The 22,635-nt window shown below is 41.6% G+C and overlaps 1 protein-coding gene and 1 non-coding gene across 3 annotated transcripts in view; one reads left to right on the top strand and one right to left on the bottom strand.

The window, feature by feature from the left end:
* Positions 1-1,909: 1,909 nt before the first annotated feature.
* Positions 1,910-22,635, bottom strand: part of LOC109413923 (protein kinase C) — a 57,999-nt gene continuing 37,273 nt past the window's right edge. Inside the window, exons 4-11 of one of the 2 annotated variants that reach the window (XM_062858978.1) lie at positions 19,348-19,421; positions 12,713-12,747; positions 11,974-12,047; positions 11,619-11,903; positions 10,508-11,206; positions 10,190-10,442; positions 6,493-6,632; positions 1,910-6,423 (exon numbers count right to left, since the gene is read on the bottom strand). In XM_062858978.1, coding sequence (XP_062714962.1) covers positions 6,259-6,423; positions 6,493-6,632; positions 10,190-10,442; positions 10,508-11,206; positions 11,619-11,903; positions 11,974-12,047; positions 12,713-12,747; positions 19,348-19,421 — 1,725 coding nt within the window. In that variant the 3' untranslated portion in view covers positions 1,910-6,258. The remainder of the gene's footprint in view (positions 6,424-6,492; positions 6,633-10,189; positions 10,443-10,507; positions 11,207-11,618; positions 11,904-11,973; positions 12,048-12,712; positions 12,748-19,347; positions 19,422-22,635) is intronic. The other variant, XM_062858979.1, reaches the window with a different exon arrangement.
* On the top strand, positions 11,288-11,369 carry Trnas-gcu (transfer RNA serine (anticodon GCU)). The gene has a single exon. It is a non-coding gene; the product is annotated as a tRNA-Ser (tRNA).

The raw sequence follows: 22,635 nt of genomic DNA, 5'->3' as shown, positions 1-22,635 counted from the left end.
GAGGAAGCACTGAGTTAATAACTGTGGAAGTGCTCATAGAACACTAAGCTGAAAAGCAGGCTTTGTCCCAGTGAGGACGTTACGATAAACAAAGGATTGAAGCGTGTTTTGTTTCTTATTTTTGTATCTTTTGTCAGAAGTGAGCACGCATGAAAACAAAAAGAACGGAAGCAGTTGGTGCCGTAATCGCTTGTTTTCGAATAAGATGAATATGGGAGCGTGAGATTACTGATGGCGCTCATACCCTAATTACTCCAACGTTCTTTTAGGAATTCCAGCCGGGATTTCTCTCGAGATTCCTTCAGGGATTGTTTCAAGAATTCCTCTCAGGATTCCTTCATTCTACCTGGATTCCTTAATTGATTCTTGTCGGGTTTCCTTTTGGAATTTTATCAGATATTCTTTCAGTGACATTTTCAATGATTCTCTCCGGCATTCCTTGATGGATTTCTTCCGCGATTCCATCATTGATTCTCCCATGGACTAATTCCGATATTCTTTCAGGAGATATTTTGGGGGATTCTTTCATTATTATTTTTATTATTAAGATTTTCATCCAGCGGCTGGTTCATCTCCGGGTTCCTTCAAGGTTTCCATCTGGATTTTTTCAGCTTTTCTTCAGCGATTCATTTATTTCAATTTGAGACTTCTCCAAAGATTCTTTCGGAAAATCCTACTGACATGATTTCTCTAGGAATCCTTTCGGGATTCCTTCCCAAATTTCTCCCGGAGTTCCTTCAGGAATTCCTCCAGGATTCTCCCAGTCGCCCTTTTTGAGATTCTTTCAGGGATTACTCCAGGATTCTTTCATGGATTGCTACCTAATGGTACTTAATTCTCTCAGAGATATCTTCCAGTATCCCTTCTAGGGTTCTCCCTGAGACTGGAAAAGAGACGAACCAGCCAAGGGCTGAAAGTCTCTCTAATAAAGACAAATCAATCAATCAACCTGAGACTGGATTTCTCCAGGTAATTTCCCAAGATATCTGTGGGGGTTACTCCATGTGGGGAGTTAGGGTATTTCTCGATATGTGATAATATGCTACAAGGACAGGAGAATGTCATAATTTGATAAAAAGACACTGTCTTTTTTGAATAATCTGGACCGGTCGGTCCCAGACACCCAGACCCAGAATAAAAATAGTTTGAATTAGATCAAATAAAAATGAAGGCGAAATAGAAAACCAAGAGAAATTTTCGACATATGTAGGTAGACATTTCTGTAGCATGCCGTAGTGTTATTTGACAGTCAATTTTCTATCCCTTTAGAATAGTTTATAATCAAGAAAGTACCCAATAAACATTATTGTTGTAGAACAGCTGAATAAGCCGCTCTTAAGCATGATTTTGAAAATTTTGGCTGAAAAAGCTGTTGTTCAGTTGTCATTGTTACCTGGGTAGTCGTAGAAAGTAGACGGCTTATTATTGTCTAGAAGTATTGTCATCATTTGGAAACACTTAGCGTTTTGAGGACAATGAAGCCATTCGGTTCAACATCAATCCCCTTAAAAAAGAGTATGTGGCAAGGATTTTCAATAACTTCAACACTTGTTCGCAGCGATCGTGTATTGTTATAATCACATATTTTATATATATTTATTTCTTGTTATTATTATATAATATTTTGGTATTTATATATTAATTTTCATGTTTTGTGTTTCCATTTTGTTTTGCTCATAACGCGTTCTCTATCGTGTCGGTTTCCTGTTTTTTCTTCTTCTTTTGTATGGGTCTGTTGTATGTGTGCTGGAACTGTTGTTTGTTAAAATTCTGTTTCGGTTCATTCTTTTTGCTCTTGGGTTTTGGATGTCTCGACGTTTTGACTTGTTTCCACGATAACCTGGATTGCACATCTTGTTTCTTTTTTTTTTTGTTATATTGAACAGCGCAATTTTTCCTGATTGACCCCCTTCTGGTTGTAGGCGGGGTCAATTGCACAGACACTTCAAATGTATTTAACCATTCGCTCTTGCTGATGTGAAATGTTGACCCCTGGATTGGAATTGTTAGCACATCAAATCGAGCTGTTCGATACGATTGGAGTGGACTGTTATGCGGGACCAGTGCACGTCATTAACTGAATCATCGAACGGGACTGTGAGACAATGTGTGTGAGTAAGACGGAAATGAAGCGTCTCGCGGAACATATGGCAAGACTTTTTTTTATCGAGACAATGATACACATGTTTCGTCTTTGAAGGTGTTCTTACAGGAGATATTTGATCGTTCAATTACGGTGGGATACTTTCAAAAAGAGGGAGAGGGTGGTAGGTTGAAACAGATTCGTTTCTTCAGTTGATGACGTTTTCCTACTGTTGTGATTTCCTTTTTTTTTGAGGATTAACGGTAAGCTTTAGTTCGTCTTAGAATGTAATGTAGGAACAAAACAGAAAGATTGTCAGCAAATAAATCTGGCAAGAATGATGTGATTCGTTTGTCTAGTTGTCGGAAAATACGAGAGATTGTACGCTAATGATCGTCAACGAAAACAGTAAATAAATAGCACGAATTGCCTAAATACAACATCGATAAATTATGCACAACAGTTAAACTTTGTGTATTCTGTTTCTTTTTATGCAATATTTTTGTTTTGCTTTCTCGATTTTGTGCTCGTCTGTTATATCCTAGTTTATTACACATTGCGTCTACTACTTTTTTAATCTCTGCTTTTAAAACCACGACTTATATGTTTGTAAGGATCTAGTATAAAAGTGATCAGAATGTCGCTTTGGTGACAGTATTCATCACTTTATTGTTTTTGCATCCTTACACTCTCTGTAACATCCAGTGCACTAATTTACTGCTGTCAGTTATTATATGTTATCATAAATATTTATATTTTCATACATACTGCTTAGTGCATCCATTTGTTGTTTACTCTTTCTTCCAATCGTTTTCTTAGTTAATTTTGACTTTTCGGTTCTCTTACTTTTCTGCCGCAGACATTAATTTCGTTTTCTCATTTTTGGATGTATATGCTTCAGCGTATATTTAGGTAATATGTGTTACGCATTCATTTTTTTTTTCAAAGTTATTCCACCACGATGCTGCCTCTGCTGCAGTATGATTTAGAATAATAATATAGTGTTCTTTAATCTACCTAAACATTTAACTAATTTACACGGATTTTCTTATTTCTCGTCAACTGTATTCTGCATTTTATGTTTTGTTGTTCTGTCTTCTGCGGCTGATTTGGATACTTTTTTACTGTTTTTGGGAACAAAAATATGTTAGCATATGAATACACAACGATAAGCTATCAACAAAAATACTCTTTCTGACGTGTTGCATGCTTCTCCGTAATGGAATTGTGTGTAACACAGGGAACGATTTTGTCCTGCTCTAATGGGAAGATTTCCTTTTTAGTGTGTTGGAAATGTGTGTTTCTTCTAAATCTTGGAGGACCCAGTCTTTTTCGCACTGGTTTCTATTATTCATGTGGTGGGAGTATGTACGACACAGTGTGATACCTTCTGTCTCCGATGGCAAACGCATTTCGCAAAACAAAAACCTATCTCGCGTATGTTGATTGCGTTCAACATGTTTATAAACCCACTTACCGATGTTTTCAAAATAATAAAAATTCGATTGTTTATACCTGCCTAGCGCCGGAATCTATGTATTTTAAAATCTCATAGTTTTTTTTGGTTTGCTCTTCTTTTAATACAGTACTTTATTTCTTCTTCATATATTCAGACGGATTTTCATTTTCTCTGTGTATGTTCATCGCCGAACCTTTCCTGCATTTTACTCTTCCTTCGCTCTGTAAATGCCTAGTAAAACAATGTTACCTTCAATCCTTGCATTCTATAAGCTTTCCTTTGCCCAATTCTGTACTGTTTTGATATTTCCACTCAGAAAGTAATGCTACATATAAAACGTTGAACAAGAAACCAACATAAATTTGCTATAGTGTAATTGTATCAAGTTTTAACTTTAGTTGCAGACAATTGCAACTGTTTTAGATAATCAAAATACACGGTAGATTTTTATGCATTCTGCTAAGGTGCAACATGCATCGAATACTAAAAAAACAATCTCGATTTATCTAGTAGTTGCATTCACAGTTACACCAGCAATTTGCATGAATCTTTTGACTGTAATAAAAATTTGACAAATGTTGCTAAGTTCTTCTCCTCTTGTTCAGAATATACACATCCAACGACACAAATAGCAATATAGTAACTAAACCATCTCAATCGTGAAGACATTCGCCTCCATTCCATCTCGGTACGGCCCCCGTCCTTTCTTTCCGTCCACTAATTTTCCCTATCAACAATTTCGATTGTAAATAGCTCTACTATCCGAGAGTATATGTCTCGCAAAACTTCCAGTAGTGATATTACTTTACTCTTTCGTTTTCCTACAACAACATTCCTTATTCCTAGCTACCTCCGCAGTACGGCATGGTTGGTGAGTTCCATGGGAAGAGATTTCTTTGTTCTATACAATTGTAACGTAACAAACTATAGTAAAGGTAATACATTTTTTGGTTTGCAGCGGGCTTGGTTTCCTTGAATTGGTTGTCCAATTGCTTTGATGTCGAGCAACTCTCGTTTTTGATACATTTCAGTACAAGTTCATTTTCCACCTTTTTCTGGTACTGGATATGAATAACTTTTGTTGAAATAGTCTATCAAATTTCTGAATGATTTAAGGAAAAATCTGTCTCACAGAAATTCTGAAGAAGAAAAATACAAGATGCCCCAGCAGAGGGCTGAAAATTTCGATAAAAAAGATGAAATAATAACAATCAGTAATCAATTTTCTGTCAGGCTGGAAAGTAAGGAGATGTTTCCCGAATTTCACATCCACTTGTTTTTCACAAATTACTCTCTAACCCTTTGGATACGGATGGGTCACATTAGCCCAGCTGAGAAAACCGACCCTTACGAACGTGTTCTAAACCAGCGAGGTTGCATTCAGGAAGGCGATAATACCGTCTCCAATGGATTGAACCATTATCTTTCATCAATATTCCAAAATCATGCATGAAACTTCCCTCAAAATTGAAACTCCTCTTCAAAGCAATCCGACAACCATTGCATTGGAAGCAGCCCGACAACATTCGAGATAACACAACCATAACTACAACTCAATGTACCCCACTTGATCCACTTTGTTACTAATAGGATAGAACGGGATCTAATGACTAGCGTGGGGGAAAGCATACGTTAGCTAACATGGCGTTGATTTCTTAATAACTATTTAGTGGATGAATGAAACTAACTTAACCAACCTTCTGTGATTGTTTTGTAGTTTTTTATTAGTTAGACAGTAGGACGTTTTTATTTTTTGTAGTTTTTGATGCTTTTGAAACAGAGCTCATCAATTGAGGTGTTTTTCCAATGGTGACATTAACCAGAAAACGGACTGATGAAATGCATTCATAAAATTAACCTATCTGATAGTTTGCTGGAGATTACTGTAAATCAAATACGTAGCAGCTCTAAACTTAACAGAAACACAAGAGTTAACATCAAAATATTGCACTCCTATAAGCCCTGCTTTTAGCGCGCGCGCGTAATAACCCTACCAAATAAAGCTATTATTTTGCTAATAAAATTAACCGACGAAAGCTTAAACCAAAAAATCACTGCGCAATCGATGATTCGTTCGATTCTATCGTTAAAAAAACTATGGCAACTAAAGTTCAATACCATAAGTAACAGATTCTTCAACGAAACGTGTTTTCGCATTTGTAATGCCTGCCTGCCCGCCCTTCACTCGAAACTAACAACTAAAAGTTACTTCTACTAAAATCGACTGGTTCGTTTCGGCTGTTCGCTCCGCGCCCTGTTGCACTGACTGTCGTCGTGTCGTATTCGCACGTTTCTCTGTCCCAGCCCTTCCAAAATAAGCCTTCCTCAATCTCGTGCGTAAATTTTCGAGCACACTTACTTGGCCAAACTCTACTCGGTATGCAGCAGTCTCTCGTGTTCAATACCGATCCGTTAGGGTGGCGTTTTGTAATAAAAATCAGGACTGTCCTGGTGGTTATAAAAGCTCCTACAACATGTTCGCTCTTTTCCCCTTTTTTGTTGTTTTTCTTTTACTTTCCTATAAGTGCCCCTAAGCCGGGAGCAACACCTAGTTGTTGTGTGTATGTTTGTTTTGCTGTTTGTGTGTGTTTGTGTGCTTACTTGTGTTGGTTTTTACTCTTTGGTTTTATCACTTATAAGCGGTAAAGCGCGCAATGTATATAAATGTGTGCTTGCTGGTTGTTGCTGCTCTGGTTGATTTGCTGTTCTGCCGTTTTTAACAAACAATTTTACGCTCCGGACCGAACTCCGAGTTCACAATCGAGAATCCGGCAAATTCTTCCTGATTGATACAACGGATGATGTCGTTCGGCACTGGGGTTAATACTGGCTCCTCCTTGGTGAACTCGGTATCAAAATTGAGGGCGTCGCGTGCACTTCGCTGAAAGTTGAAATAAATTTAAAAGTTAGCTAATTTAATTCTAAGGATTCATAGAATGCGATATCTTACCACTCTTGGCCGGAATGGTGGTCGCACTTTTCGCTGTTCGAGCGCATCCCAGTCCATGTCCTTGAAGAACGGATGGGTACGGATCTGGTTTTCGCCGTCAACGCAGCCTAACCGCCTCGCTGCATTCTTTGTCATGAATCCTGGAAACATACAAAGTTTTAGAAAACTTGACACTGGAATTGAAGTTCACAAAGTTAACGGAAAAAATTGAAATCCTTTCAAAAAGTATAGTTATTTGATTGAAAAGGCTGCATAAACCGTTCAAATGATTTTCTATTTCAGTATCCCAAGTTAGTATATCTTTTGGTCAAGTGTCTTAGATATTCAGTTGGCTCCAGGTTTTCCTAGGAAACTTTTCCCGAGCAGGCGAAAATATCTTTACAATATCAAAGTTAGTTCCAGATCCTATACCTACCCAGTCAACCAGTAATCGTATAAGATGTTGCATAAGATGCTAAAGTGGAGACTATATGCATACATTTTACATGCGCCTAAATGGAGGCATGCACGCATATGGCCTCCACTTTATCATCTTATGCAAAATCTTATACGATCGCTCGTTGTCTGGGTACAACCTGAAAAAGGTGTTAAGAACTCCTATCCCTACATCCGCATGGCACCGGCCGGGCTGCGAGCAACCTTAGGGAAGATCGGGTAACCAACCCCGGTGGGAACTTTGGCCATAGGCTGACAGGGAAGGAGGGTGGGGTTGCCTCTGCAAACTTGAGCGTCTATTCTCCAGGAGGAGCGGCTTACAACAGCGTCTGGTCCCCATGGTAGGGACGGCTGATCAACGTCCGAATGCCAGGGAAGAAGGACCCTAAGCTCAACTGTGTACAGCCGTAAAAACATTGTAACGGAAAATCAGCAATAGAATAATATAAACCGAGGCCAACGGCAACGACCCCAGCGAACAAAAAGGACTTGCGATTGGATACTCTGTACATGGAACTGCCGATCTTTCAACTTCATTGGGAGCACCCGTATACTTGCCGATCTACTGAAGGACCGCGGGTTCGGTATTGTAGCGCTGCAGGAGGTGTGTTGGACAGGATCCATGGTGGGAACGTTTAGCGGTAATCATACCATCTACCAGAGTCGCGACAACACACGTGAGCTGGGAACAACTTTAATCGTGATGGGCGACATCCGACATGCAAAGGTGCGTGATCGGTGTGTGGCCGATCGACGAAAGAATGTGCAGGTTGAGGATCAAGGGCCGATTCTTCAACTTCAGCGTAATAAACGTACACAGTCCTCACTTCGGAAGCACTGATGATGACAAAGACGCAAGATCATGCTGGGTCATCTAAACGCTCAGGTAGGCCAGGAGGAGGAATTCAGACCGACGATGCTTGGAAAGTTCAACGCCCACCAGCTGACGAACGGAAACAGCCTACGACTCATTGATTTCGCCGCCTTCTAAAAATATGGCCATACGTAGTAGCACCTTTTTCCAACAGAGCCTGCCTTATCGTTACACCTGGAAATCACTACAGCAGACGGAATCGCAAATCGACCACGTTCTGATTGACGGACGGCACTTCTCCGACATTGTCGGTGTCAGGACATACTGTGGCGTTCCCACCACTTTTGGTGATGATCGAAATGCGCCCAAAACTTCCACCCACAATGTATGGTACCGACGACCGCCACGGTACCTGAAGCAACCGGATGTAACCTCAGCATACGCGCAGAACCTCGAGGCAGCGTTGCCAGACGAGGGCAAGCGCGATGTGGCCCCTCTAGAGGACTGCTGGAGAACAGTTAAGAGCAGCCATCAACGATGCAGCCGAGAGCATCATCGGGTACGTGGAAAGGAGTCGACGAAACGAAAGGTTCGACGAGGATTATACACCGATTTTGGAGGAGATTAACGCAGCACGAGCGGTAATGCTGCAGCAAGGAACCCGGCAGAGCGTGGAACGTTACAAACAGAAGCGGAAGCAGCAGACCCGTCTCTTCCGGATGAAAAAGCGCCGCCTGAAGAAGCGGAGTGCGAGGAAATGGAACTGCTATGCTGTTCGCATGAATCACGAAAGTTCTACGAAAAACTCAACGCACCCGAAACGGCTTCGTGTCGCGAGCCGATAATGCTGGGATACGGACGGAGGCCTCTTGACGGACGGACGTTAGGTGATCGAAAGTTGGAAGCAGCACTTCGACGAGCACCTGAATGGCATGGAAGACGTAGGCACGGGAGACCACGACAACGGAAATGCAGCAGAGGAAGGAAATGAGCCAACCCCTACGCTGAGGGAAGCTAAGGATGCCATTCACCAGCTCAAAACCAACAAAGCAGCTGGTGAGGATGGTATCGTAGCTGAACTTCTCAAGATGGGCCCAGAAAAGTTGGCCATCTGTCTGCACCGGTTGATATTCAGGATCTGGGAAACCGAACAGCTACCGGAGATGTAGAAGGAATGCGTAATCTGCCCCATTCTTAAGAAAAGCGACAATTTGCAATGTGAGAACTTCAGAGCGATCACTGTTTTGAATGTTGCCTACAAAGTGCTATCCCAGATCATCTTCCGCCGTCACCTGAAACGAATGAGTTCGTGGGAAGTTAACAAGCCGGCTTCATCGACGGCCGGTCGACAACGGACCAGATTTTTACCGTACGGCAAATCCTCTAAAAATGCCGTGAATACCAAATCTCAACGCATCACCTGTTCATCGATTTCAAAGCGGCATACGACAGTATCGACCGCACAGACCTATGGAAAATCATGGACGAAAACAGCTTTCCTGGAAAGCTGACTAGACGGATGGAAGCAACGATGGACGGTGTGCAAAACTGCGTAAGGTTTTCGGGTAAACTATTCAGTTCATTCGAATCTTGCCGGGGACTGCGACAAGGTGATGGACTTTCAATGCCTACTCTTCAACATCGCTCTGGAAGGTGTGATGCGATGAGCCGGGCTCAACAACCGAGGAACGATTTTCACAAAATCCGGTTAATTTGTGTGCTTTGCGGATGACATGGACATTATCGCCGAAACATTTGGAACAGTGGAAGAACTGTACACCTGCATGAAACGCGAGGCAGCAAAGGCCGGACTGTTGGTGAATGTGTCTAAAACAAAGTACATGCTGACAGGCGGAACCGAGCATGGCCGGGTCCGTCTAGGTAGTAATGTGATGATAGACGGGTATACCTTCGAGGTGGTGGAGGAATTCGTCTACCTCGGATCCTTATTGGCGGCTGACAATAATGCTAGCCGTGAAGACATCGACCATGCTCGAGGAGGACCTGCAAGTTTTCGAGCGACGCGTGCTAAGGACGATCTTCGTCGGTGTGCAGGAGAATGGTGTGTGGCGGAGAATGATGAACCACGAGCTCGTTGCACTCTACAGCATCCAAAAGGTGGAAAGCCGGAACGATATGGTGGGCAGGACGTGTTTCAATAATGCCGGACAACAAATAACCCTGCAAAGTTTGTGTTCGCGACTTATCCGGTTGGCACAAGAAGGCGGGGAGTGCAGATAACATGATGGGCGGACCAGGTGAAGCGTGACTTGGCGAGCATTGGGCCTGACCAAGGATGGAGAGCAGTAGCCCAAAAACCAAGTATTGTGGCGTACTATTGTTGATTATGTCTTATCCTCAATTTGATGTTAAGCAAATAAATGTATGTATGTAAGGTTGGTATGAGAGGGATTGGCTGAGCGTCCACTAGCCGGATTTTGTACTTACCTTTCAAAATCGATACTGCTTCACGAGACAACCATACGGGATACAGCACATCGTCGCGAAGAATCGCTTCGAACAGATCGTCCTCGTTATCCGCCTCGAATGGTGGCTGCCCAGCCATCATTTCATACATAAGAACACCCAGTGCCCACCAATCAACAGAGGGCCCGTAATCCAATTCTTGCAGAATTTCTGGCGCTATGTAATCTGGGGTACCGCAGAACGTCGAGGTCAAATTATCACCTGTGATGCCCTCCTGAAAAGCACAATTTTTGTTAGGTTATCGTCCCCTGCTTTGATGGAAAAACCGCCAATACCAACCTTGCACATCCCGAAGTCAGCCAGCTTGCAGTGACCCTCGGCGTCCAGCAGGATGTTGTCCAGCTTCAGATCTCGATAGATGACTCCGTTGCGGTGCAGGAATTGCAGTGCTAACGTCACTTCCGCCGCGTAGAATGCCGCTCGTGGTTCGTCGAACTTGCGTGCCCGCTGGATCTGGAACATCAAGTCGCCCCCGTTGACGTACTCCATCACGAAGAACAAACGGTCCGGTGTTTGGAAGCACGAATGCAGCGCCGTCAAGAACGGATGTTTGGCCGCCAGCGCCAAAATTCGCTTCTCGGTCATCGTACAGTCCACGTCGTCATCCTGCAGGATGACGTCCTTCTTTAGCACCTTGATGGCGTACACCTCGTCGGTACCTTTCCGTTCGGCCAGCATCACCTTACCGAAGGAACCCTTGCCGAGCACTTTGAGGAAGTTGAAGTCGTTCAGGCACGTTTTGCCAACCATGGAACCGCCGCTCGGTGCCCGGTCGTCGCCCTGACTTGCACCCACAGCACCAACCAGATTTTGCTGTTGACTAGAAGTTGGTCGGCCGCCCAGATGTTGCTGGTGTGGGCCCTGCTGCGAATGTAGACTGTCGGTGTCCAAGCTGCTCTTGGTCGAAAGCGAATCCAGCGAGCTGTCCTCGCTGCGTTCCGAGATGGATGAATTATCACTAGGCGCTTGGTTTAAATACTGAAATGGAAAACAGGAGCAAAAAGGATCAGTAAAACGACCACCGTGTGTGATGGGCTCTAGCGAGCTGAATTGCCAAGCGACGAGGTGGCCGAGAGGTTAAGGCGTTGGACTGCTAATCCAATGTGCTCTGCACGCGTGGGTTCGAATCCCATCCTCGTCGGATAATTTATTTTATTTTTATTTTTCTTTTGCGGATGAGATTGGTTATCTCTCGACTTGACATTTTCAGGCAATTACATGAAAATTGATTATTGATACACATGTATACAGCAGGTGAACGCATAACCGTCTTATGTGAAAAATCGACAATCGAGAAATTCGTGTCGGAGTTAAAAACGTACTTTATTTGCTTTCATTGGGAAGAATTTTCCCAAAAAAAAAACAAATAAGTTTCATGAACCGAGCTCACCTTAGATTTACGTGGTGGTGTTTTATCCATGGTGATGCCCATCTCGTTCAGCATCTCGGCCAGCTGCTTCGTGTTGATGCCGCAATTGTTGGCCACGTTGCCCTCGCAGCGCCGGTGGATGTTCATATTGCAGACCTCGCACTTCAGACCCTGCCGGATGATGCCGTACAGCAGCGAACCGCAGTGGTCGCAGAATGTCAGCCGTTTGAACGAGTGCACCGCGAACCGGTGCGGTATATTTACATTGAAGCGCTGGGCCGCGTCCTCCGGGGTGGGTCTGGTTTGCTGAAAAGATGAACGGTGACCATTAATCGGTTTGCTCGAGTGGAAGTGCTCTCGCGTGCTAAAAACTCACTACCTCGTCCTTCTTCTTGGGACACTTGGTCACGACTGAACTATGGCATCGTTTGTGAACGACACATGTGCAAACTGAAAAAATATAGGATATTAGTGGAAGTTGAACTATTTGAGTGATTTTTGTGTACAACATTAAATTGAAAAAGAAGCATTAGGAAACAATTCAATTTCAACAGCAGGTTTTAAAAAAGATTTTGAAGAGTTAGTACGTGTCAGTAAAATAAGGTTACATAAATCAGTGAATTGAAATCAAGTACAGATATTATTGTGAGGAATGTTTGTGGAATAGGTATTCCATCGGTGTTCACGATGTAGATGATCCATTGCAAACCAATGATTGGATATTAAGGACAAGGTATTTGGAGTACATAGCTCAAAATTTCTAGAGCACCGTTTTTTAGAACCATTGAACGGATTTGGATGAAAATGCATCACGCTAATTGTTCAGTGGTTGTCAAAAGCGTGATGCATTTTAATCCAAATCCGTTCAACGGTTCTAAAAAACGGTGCTCTAGAAATTTTGAGCAATGTACTTCAAATACCTTGTCCTTAAGGATGAGAAACATAGTAAAGATCAAACAAGGCTTTTCGTTTTGTCGAACACAAAACAAAAATTCAAAGAAATCAGAAAACTTGATGAGCAGATTTGATAGATTAGAGGCAAAATAGGATTAAAACATCGAGAGACAATGCTCACACAGGCGCTTCTGTGCTCAAAGCCTGTGTGTCATTCTTACCTTGACATTGATAGCCTTGTTTTCCTATTAATCCCCTGTAAGGTGAAATGAAACAGAAACAGTGCAACTAGACGTTAATTGCTAGTAACAAATAATAATCTATTCATACATAATGCACAGAAACCAAATGGGAAACAGTAGAGTATTGACTCTTAAATAATATTTCGAGTTTTCAATATTTGAAACTTTTTAAGAAAGGTTTTAAAAATAATGGAATTTTGATTTATAAGGCATCTCAGAATTGCTATTACTAGATCTTATGTATTTGTTGTAGTTCAGTTTGATTTTTTTTATATTAATTACTTCTCTCGTAAAAAAAAAATGAGATTAAGTCAAAACTTTACATATAACTTGTCCTACCCATGATTTAACAGAAGTACGGATGTACGTTTATTTAAAATAAAATCTCCTCAAATAACTAGTTTCTTGCTACGCCACTATTACTATGTTACTTAACATCTTTAGAGATCCATGTGTATTTGGATTCTACCAGCAGTTTCTTAGAAAATTTCATCATGAATTCTGAAAGGATTATTGAAAATCGTAAAAGTACTGCACTAGGAAATCCCGCAAATATCGTAACCGCAATCCCCTTAACATTAAAGTTTTCTCAAGAATGTTGACAAAAAATAGCGAAACTGATCAGAATCCTGAAAACCTGTCTAAAAATCTGTATGATGAAAATTAAAATTGAAAACTCGAATCCTTGAAGGATATAAAGATGCTTTCCGACTGCAATTAGTCAAAAAAATCGGAAGGGATAGTAGCAAAAATAATCTAGCAGAGAATTATTCCAAAGATTCTATAAAATTACACTCTATAAAGTGTAGAATTAGCGTGATGTTAAAATACACATAAATAAAAAGAAAAAAAACACTAGGGGGATTCACTAAACAGATTAATTTGCTGCGTAAGCCATGATTTTCTGCTTATTTGAAATGTTTCATGATTTTGCGAATGAAATAATCAAAGATTGCCTTGGTGATCGCGACGTTTAATCAGTTTAATCAGTTTACACTGTTTAGTGAATCCCCTTACTATTAATTTCACCCGAATTCTTCGACCACCGCCAGCTTTATCAGAAATATCCTTACGCATTCCCAGAGATGCATCATGGTCGGTTCTCCTATGAACCTGCATAAAAAGATTGCTCACGGAATAATTGTATTTAAGGCTGACAGGCCAGATGAGTTTATATGCTGGATGATGCTCTACTTGCATGACAGATAACATTTCTTAATCGCAGTAGGCTACTTATATTGGTATTTATCGGTTATTTCCGAGCGTTTTAAGTTCGGGGATTAATCAAATTATCGTTATGAGTGTACAACACTAGTTTTTCGAGATGCATTTAAGTTACAAAATGACCTTGATATTCCAACATCTAGTACCTTGCGCCAGGTAATAAGTGTATGGGATTCCACGAATCAACGCGATTTTAGACGGTGGTACAAATTTCAAATTTGTGTGCTTTTAAAATGCGCTGAATGGCCTCAATTTGTTCTTTTTATTATAATGGCCTTATTTGTTCTCAACTGGAACCGAGACTGCTTTCGAAATAAGTGCAGGAAATTTCTTCAGAAATGCTTCAGGATTTTACCAGATTCTTTTCCGGATGCCTTCATGATTTTTTCAAAAGGGTAGAAGCTTCAGTTTTGGCCAGCCTGGAGTGCGGTATTCAGCCTGTTACGATCTATCGGCATAAATTTTATTTTTACTAGTAGATTCTAATATAATATGATGATATTGCGGATTTTTAGAAAAATGTCCACTCTGCGGTAGCCGCCGAGTTCTACCGCAGCTGTCAAAGTCCTACCGCAGGCTTGAAAATCATCCTATCATTGAAACTGAAGGCCAAATCAAAGCATGCTTGCAAGGTGAATTGAACTGAAAACCAACAACAAACAATGATCATCGGCGTCGTATCCAAGACTATCCAAGGCATCGCTAGGGCTTGCTAGGGTAGATCGATGATACCTCAGTGAAAATCAGTAGTCTGACAGTTGCGGTAGCTTTTCGTTCTACCGTAAAACGGAAAGTTTTCTTTAAATTAGCAATAACAGCTGTGAAAACCATACATTTTGATTAAAAACTGGAAGAAAAAAAAAATTAAACCAAAATATACTGCTATGATTTCTCCAGGGCTTTCTTCAAGGATTCCGCCACAAATTCTTCTTGTGATTCTTCCCTTCTGTCTTCTGGGATTCCTTTTGTAAATTTCTAATCGGATTTCTTCAGGAATTTCTGCGAGAATTCATTCTCTTGAGATTCACACCCCCCCAATTTTAGCAACGATTCCTCAAGGCTTTATCACAAGGATTCTCCAGGAATTTCCAGCGGAGTTTTTAGAAAGATTGCTGGGATTCCTGTAAAAAGTTCTTCTTATTACTCTTTAGGGATTTCTCCATGGATTCCTTTAGGAATTACCCTACGAATTTTTCCAATGATGAGTGCATGCTGGGATTCCAACAAATGTTTTTCCTGTCATTCCTCCAGGAGTTTCTTTTGGGATTCCTCTTGTGGTTTCTCTCAACGATTTCTCTAGGAATTCCAATTGGGATTGCTCCAAGAATTGTTCATGAGACTTCATAACCTTCCTACGGCGGCGTTCGGGTCAATACGACCCGGATCGCACTTGAACTATCTTTGAAATTCTATGAATTTTGACCAGCCGCATGGCACATTCCAGGTGTCCAGGGAACCGGTTTCGAACCATCTAGTGGCCAATCCTGTTTTTGGCATTTAACATGGCCACTGATGTATTCCCATCAAAACTCTGCAACTCTCGATATAGATGTATCGGACGACATGATCAAAGACATTGCGGGAATTGACCACTTGACCGGGGTCCTGGTAACCGCTTCCAGGACTACTAGGTGGACAATATTGCTTCCCGTAGTTGGTTTGAAAACTGATGAATTCATTATGAAATTTTGAGAATTTTGATGTGCCACATGTGACGGTCATACAAAATGCGAGAATTGGCCACATTTCCGAGGCTTCCGGAACCGGGTCCGGGACCACCAAGTAGTCAATCCTCCTTTTCGTATCTGATGTGGCCACTGATATATACGCATCACAATTCTGCAAATTTAGATGTATCGCACGGCATGGTAAACAAAAAATCGAGAATTGACCACATTTCTGGGGTCCTCGGAACCGTTTCCGGGACCATCAAGTGAACAATATTGTTTTCAGTTGCTGGTTTGATGACTGATGAATTATCTACGAAATTCTGCGAATTTTGAAGTGCCATACGGCAAGGTCATACAAAATGCGATAATTAGCCACATTTCTGGGGTCCCGGGAATCGGTTTCGGGATCACCAAGTGGTCAATCATGCTTCTGGCTTCTGACATGATCATTGATCTATTCTGCAAAAAATTTTGTAACTTCTGATATGTCGCACGGCATGGATTCATCATATTTGTAAAATGGCCGCCTATCGGGGGTCTCCGAGAAGCCGTTCCGGGGCCGCACGCAAGATTTAGTCCCGTGGTCACCTGATAGCCAAAATCTATCTGGTCAGTTAGCTTAGTGATTGGGGCAGTTTGATGTTGCTTTTTCCGGTGCATTTAGGCCTCCACACATTGAAATCAGTTGCATTTTGCATAATGTATTGCGAAAAATACTCTCCTGCGAAAATGGTCAAATCATGGTCCCTCTGGCGTCGGTTTGATTATTGACTATGAAATCGTTGCACCAAATCCGGGTCAATATGACCCGAACACCTTAAACGTAACTTTTTTTGAACACCTTGGGAAGATTAAGCAATTCCTGCAAGGATTTCTTTTTAGAGATTTCTTCCGAAACTCCTCCGGAGGTTTTCACAGATTCATTCATTCTTTCAGGATTTTTTCTGGAATTCCTTATAGAATTCCTGCAGGAAATTCTCTTGAGATACCTTTAGAATTTTTTTCTGCAATTGCTCCGGCAATGCTGCTGGGATTCCTTTAGGCAGTGATGGCGTTCCGCACTTAAAAAGTACACAGCGCAGCTCATTTTCATATGAAAACCGTGCACACAGCATGCCATCCTTGCCTCTAGGTATAGCTGCTGGAATTCCTCCAAAAATGTTTACCGTCATTTTACCAGTGGATTCCTCCGGAAATTTGTTTTGGGATCCCATGACTTTGGAGAGCAATTACTGGAAAAATCTCAGTTGGAAATGGCTTAGAAATTCCAGCAAGAATTGCTGCAGAAATCTTGCTTACAATTTCTGAATGATCCTCAACTCCTCTTGGGATACCTAAAAAAATACTTCCATCAAGTTCCGCAAGAAAGTCCCGCTAGGATTCCTCTGGCAATGATTGATAGAATCCCCCCAACAATTTCTATTGGTATTCCTTCGGGAATGTTTTCGCTCAAAAGCAACTCAACTGTTTTCTTAAATATCGAGGGAGCCTTTGATATCGTGCCTTTCGATGCCATATTAGAAGCCACACGGAGTCATGGTATATCTCCAATGATTTCCAATTGGATTCACAAAACGCTCAAAAACCGCTATCTCTTCTCGACATTGCGTCTAGCAGCCATTAGGAAATTGAGTGTTTGTGGGTGCCCCCAAGGGGGAGTCTTGTCACCGCTTTTGTGGAATCTCGTAACAGATACGCTATTGAGGCAACTCAGTAATAGCGGTTTTCCTACTTCTAGCCCCACACGGTATGCCCAATGTAAGTATTATGAAGTATTATGAATACTAAATGTACCCCAAATGTTATTTCCTAGCATCGTAGGTTTGGACCTCTACTTTCAGAATTGGTGCGGCTTAAAATATTTCTTCTTGTTTTTTTTTACATTTTTATTTGTTTTCCTATTTTTCCATACAAATGTCGGAAAAAGTCATTTTAAGGCCAATTTCAACTCAAAAACTCAAAAACTCCTGTAAACCACAGTTTAACACAAACTTCGGTGTTTTCACTTTTGGTGAATTGTGCTTCTTGTTCCAAGTGGTCTTACAATTGCTTGTAATTTTTCATATAGAATATTTTCTACGAAATTCCTTTCCCGGGAAGGGTTGTCATCTGATTATCTGGAGAAAAGTATTTCAGACGGCACCGTATGTTACACTGATGGCTCCCTTTTCGAAGGTCGAGCAGGTACTGGTGTCTCGTGAGCTAAGGCTACCGTTTTTCAGGCCGAATTCTTTGCTTTTATGAGTGCGAGTGGAGTGAAATCAGCACTTCAGTAGCACGTAAAATACTTATGTTCAGATACCAGGCTGTTATTAAAGCACTTGCTTCGGAAAAATCTAGGCCGAAGTTAGTTATCGCCTGTCGAACTCAAATCGAGGAGCTGAAATCAGCAAATGCTGTTCACCTTGTATGGATATCTGGCCGTTCTTCCATCGCTGGGGATGAAATGGCTGATGAGTTAGCTCGCACTGGAGCATCACATGACTTCATTATTGGCCCTGAGTCAGCTATTCCGGTATCGAAGTGTTGGGTAAAGCTTCAGATTGACACCTGGGCGACCACTCAGCAGAAACAATATTGAAATAGTTTGAAGTCATGTTGTCAAATAAAATTGTATTGTTCTGAACCATCTCTAGGGATGGCGAAGTATCTAACTAATCTGTTTAAGCAGAATTGCAGCATGCTGGTCAAAGCATTGACTGGCCACTGCTGACTTAGCTATCACATGACGAATATTCAGCAAGCCGGTTCATTTGTATGTGGTTGCTGTGTATCCGATTATGAAACTTCATATCACGTGATATGTAACAGTCTAGTTTTAGCGCAACTGCGTTCCCGAGTACACGGTAAACACTTATTGAGTATACCTGACTTCAGAAACCTGAATCTTCAGGACGTTCTGTTGTACTTGACCTGCTGTGGTAAGAAGGTAAGAAGCTATATGCTCTCTACGTTTTATGCGTTATTACAGTGCCCTTTTCAAGGCGCTGTTTAACCCATTGTGGTACGCTTATGCGTTAGTGCCCTCTTCTAAGGTGACAATCTTATTCCCCTACCTGTTCTTTTCCCCATCCCATTTTGAAGACATCGCACTTTGAGGAGAAATTTGAATATGATAATGTTGTTTTGGCCATAATCTGAGTGATTGAATGCAATTCTTAGTTTCCACTTTCACTTACATTTGCTTCATGCAACAATATACATAAATTTTGTACACTCCGTATCCGCAGTTCCCAAATGTCGATACAATATTATTTTGGACATAATAAACCAATTGAATGTCGAATTTTGTTTACTGTGTTTTAGGCGCTGCGATAGATAACAAAGATTTAATCTAAACATACAAAACACTGTTCTATTTCCAAAACCGATCAACATATCTAACTGTTAAACGTAGGATCAACTGTTGCTGATCTTAATTTTCAAGATTCTAACTCCACAGAGGTAAACGCTACAGCGATTCGACCTTGTTACGCGCTTATTCGAATGATACTAAAAAGTCAACGTCTCGCCAAAATCGGGCGACTAATTCAGTTCTGTTTTGATCGCAAATATTTTGCGCAATCCAAGAATGTATTGTTGTTTGTCACTTGTACCATAATTGAGACGCAGCAGAACACAGCTATGTGAGCGAGTACAAGCGACAAGTTTACTTGACTCACGCCGCGTTGATGTCGATAGAAAACGATAGACAAAAAAGAAACACCATCAAAACATTACCATATGAATTCCCGACAGTGAGAGCAGAACGTTGGCTGGCGCAGAAACGTGGCCATAAATTTGTGACCATTAACCTAGAATGAAAGAAAAGAAGAGAGAAACGTGAGTAATATGGTTTGTTTTGGACAAGAAAATCTAGGGGAATAGTGGACGATGTTGAAATGAGGTGGGAAATGCATGAGCTTTTTGGGTTTGATCCATTTTCTATCTCTCCTGGTTTTGATGATTGTAGGAAAATCACTGTATTAAATGTGTAAACTCATACGTCTTAACAGTAAAAATGGACCTAAGCATAAAACATGAATATATTTCAAAATGTTTTCCAAAGAATTCAGTACATACTGATGCAAATAACGATTGATACTACTGAAATATCATGCTATCATACGGAAATACTCTGAACCCCGTTTTCTGAAGTAAATATGTTGATGTAGTAATTTATGTGTCTGAGGTGAAAATAGTTTATCGTCGCCTATACTGTCTTTGTATGGCATGGACATCTCCTGTCATCGAGATTCATCGATCATAAACTGTTTCACACATGAAACGGGAGGAAACATACCCGCAAGTAAGTAATTCAATCGCAAAACGGGCAAACAATAAAACCCAGTTGCGATCAAACAAGAACAAAACATATTCGAATAAATCATTCGACACATTATTCAAAATATTTTTCTTCTAAAAATAGAACCAATTTCTTCAGTTCTCAGTGCTTTCCCTGTCCGTTCCATTTTCCTCCTGTATTGCTACATACGCCGTTGCTGATGGCTGTCAATCTGTTTCAGTTTGCATCTACTGTTTTACCTGTTAGGAACATCGTTCTCGGCGAGAGACACACTTCCGCACAGTGTAATTTATAGAGATTTAGCGGTCAAAATGTTTGATTCACTCTAATTCATTCAGATACGTGTTGTTTTGATTTGACATAAGTACAAATAAGTTTCAACAAATCCTATAAAACTGCAAATTTTGGCCATTTCACGTATTCCACTATATTCATCACTACAGACTGTTGAAACGATACCAATCCTAGCCATAATGTATATGTGCACAAAACAGCCATCTGTACAATAATACCAACCTGATGATCCTGACTCAATTCACCCCAGTTTCAAGACACGACCATGCTCGTCTAGTTATGATGAGTCAAGTTTTGTTTCGCTCTACCTACAGAGTTGATGTACACGTGCTGTAGTCCCATGTACGGGAGCCACATTGCAAGCGAGCTCCCAGGAGCTCTGTACATTTTGAGACTGAAAGTTGTGTGCCTCATTTTTCTCAAGATGTGTCTCATGAGCTTCGTCTCATGCGCTGATTAAATTAGAAAATTTCACGACAAAAACTTCCTAAACGAACGAGAATTGAAACCTTAACCTTTGCATTGAGAGCCCCTAGTCGTATCGCATAGACCAACCAGACAGTTGAGTTGTGTACGGAAAAAAGTTATTGATGTTCTTCGTTACCAAGAAGTTGTTTTTCACCTTAGATACCAACAGCTCATGCAGCACATGAGACGAGCTCCCCGGGAGCCATGCGCTTAGCTCGCACCCACAGGATTTTCGTGAGCCTCCTAGCAGCGCAGCACACTGCGATTTTGAAGAGCTAGGAGACAATTTTGTGGGAGGCTCACTGTCACATTTATGTACACATGAGCAATGGGAAACTCTGTCTACCTATCACCTGTTGGAACACAAACACCACGCGTCTCCATCGAATGCTAGCAGGAGCGAACGAAGGCAATGCACGTTGCAAGTTAACTGATGACAAACATCTCTCGTTTGCCGATACGATGCCATAGCTGAGCGTTCTTGCGCTTTCGCCCATTTCGTACGTCTATTTAGAACACACTTGTTGATAGGCAACAATAGTTGTGTCATCAACAACGGGATGAAACGACATGTCAGATTGGCCACACATAAGCTCGTGGATGTGCTCAGGGATGGCACATTCACTATTTTCATCAGTCTACCTACAATGATAGAAATGCTGTATAGATTTACTCCTCAAATCGTGTTGTATAGACAGGTATCTCATCTTCAACGAATCTGTGAATATGCCGCATACTAGATTCAATCAATATAAAAGTTGTGCAACTCATTTTCTTTTGGCAAAACTGTTCAAGGAACTTGTATGATTTAATTCGGGGTTTCGAATCAGTTCTCAAATTCAATTTGCAATTGCAACCAATTAAAAAGATTTTGTCCCGAAGACTCCAATGTCACATTTATTCGGGTGTATAGTATAGGGCGACAAGTTGGACTGCGGGAACTATCGCGCGATCACACTACTGAGCGCTACCTACAAGATACTCTCTCAAATTCTATGCCACCGTCTATCACCGATTGCAAGACAGTTCGTGGGGCAATACCAGGCTGGATTCATGGGGGAACGCGCTACAACGGATCAGATGTTCGCCAACCGCCAGGTGTTGCAGAAATGCCGCGAATACAACGTGCCCACACATCACTTGTTCATCGATTTCAAATCGGTGTATGATACATTCGATCGAGAACAGCTATGGCAGATTATGCACGAATACGGATTCCCGGATAAACTGATACGATTGATCAAGGCGACGATAGATCGTGTGATGTGCGTAGTTCGAGTATGAGGGACACTCTCGAGTCCCTTCGAATATCGCAGTGGGTTACGGCAAGGTGATGGTCTTTCGTGCTTGCTGTTTAACATTGCCTTAGAGGTTGTAATCAGAAGAGCGGGAATAAACACGAGTGGAACGATGTTCACGAAGTCCGTTCAGCTGCTTGATATTGATATTATAGCTCGCAAATTTGAGACGATGGTGGAAACGTACATCCGACTGAAGAATGAAGCCAGGTGAAACGGATAAGTCGTTAATGTGTCGAATGTACTTAAGGGCTCCAGGGAAGAATCAGCGCGCCCGCCACCCCGAACTTCTATCGACGGTGATGAAATCAAGGCGGTTGAAGAATTCGTGTACTTGGGCTCACAGATGACCACCGACAACGACACCAGCAAGAAATTTAGAGACGCATTATGGCCGGAAATCGAGCTTACTTTGGACTCCGCAGAACTCTACAATCGAACGAAGTTCGCCGTCAAACGAAGTCCGGCGGTAGTCCTCTATGGGAAGCAACTCTACCTGCAGAGGATCAACGCGCTATTGGAGTTTTCGAACGGAAGGTGTTGCGTACCATCTACGACGGTGTGCAGATGGAAGACGAGAATTGGAGAAGGCGAATGAACCACGAACTGTATCAGCTGCTGAGAGAACCAACTATCGTCCACACCGTGAAAATCGGGAGGCTA

Source organism: Aedes albopictus, chromosome 3 (assembly GCF_035046485.1).
Source record: "Aedes albopictus strain Foshan chromosome 3, AalbF5, whole genome shotgun sequence".
NCBI lineage: Eukaryota > Metazoa > Arthropoda > Insecta > Diptera > Culicidae > Aedes > Aedes albopictus.
Note: the sequence above shows the minus strand (reverse complement) of the source record. Positions and strands in the feature narration are given on the sequence as shown.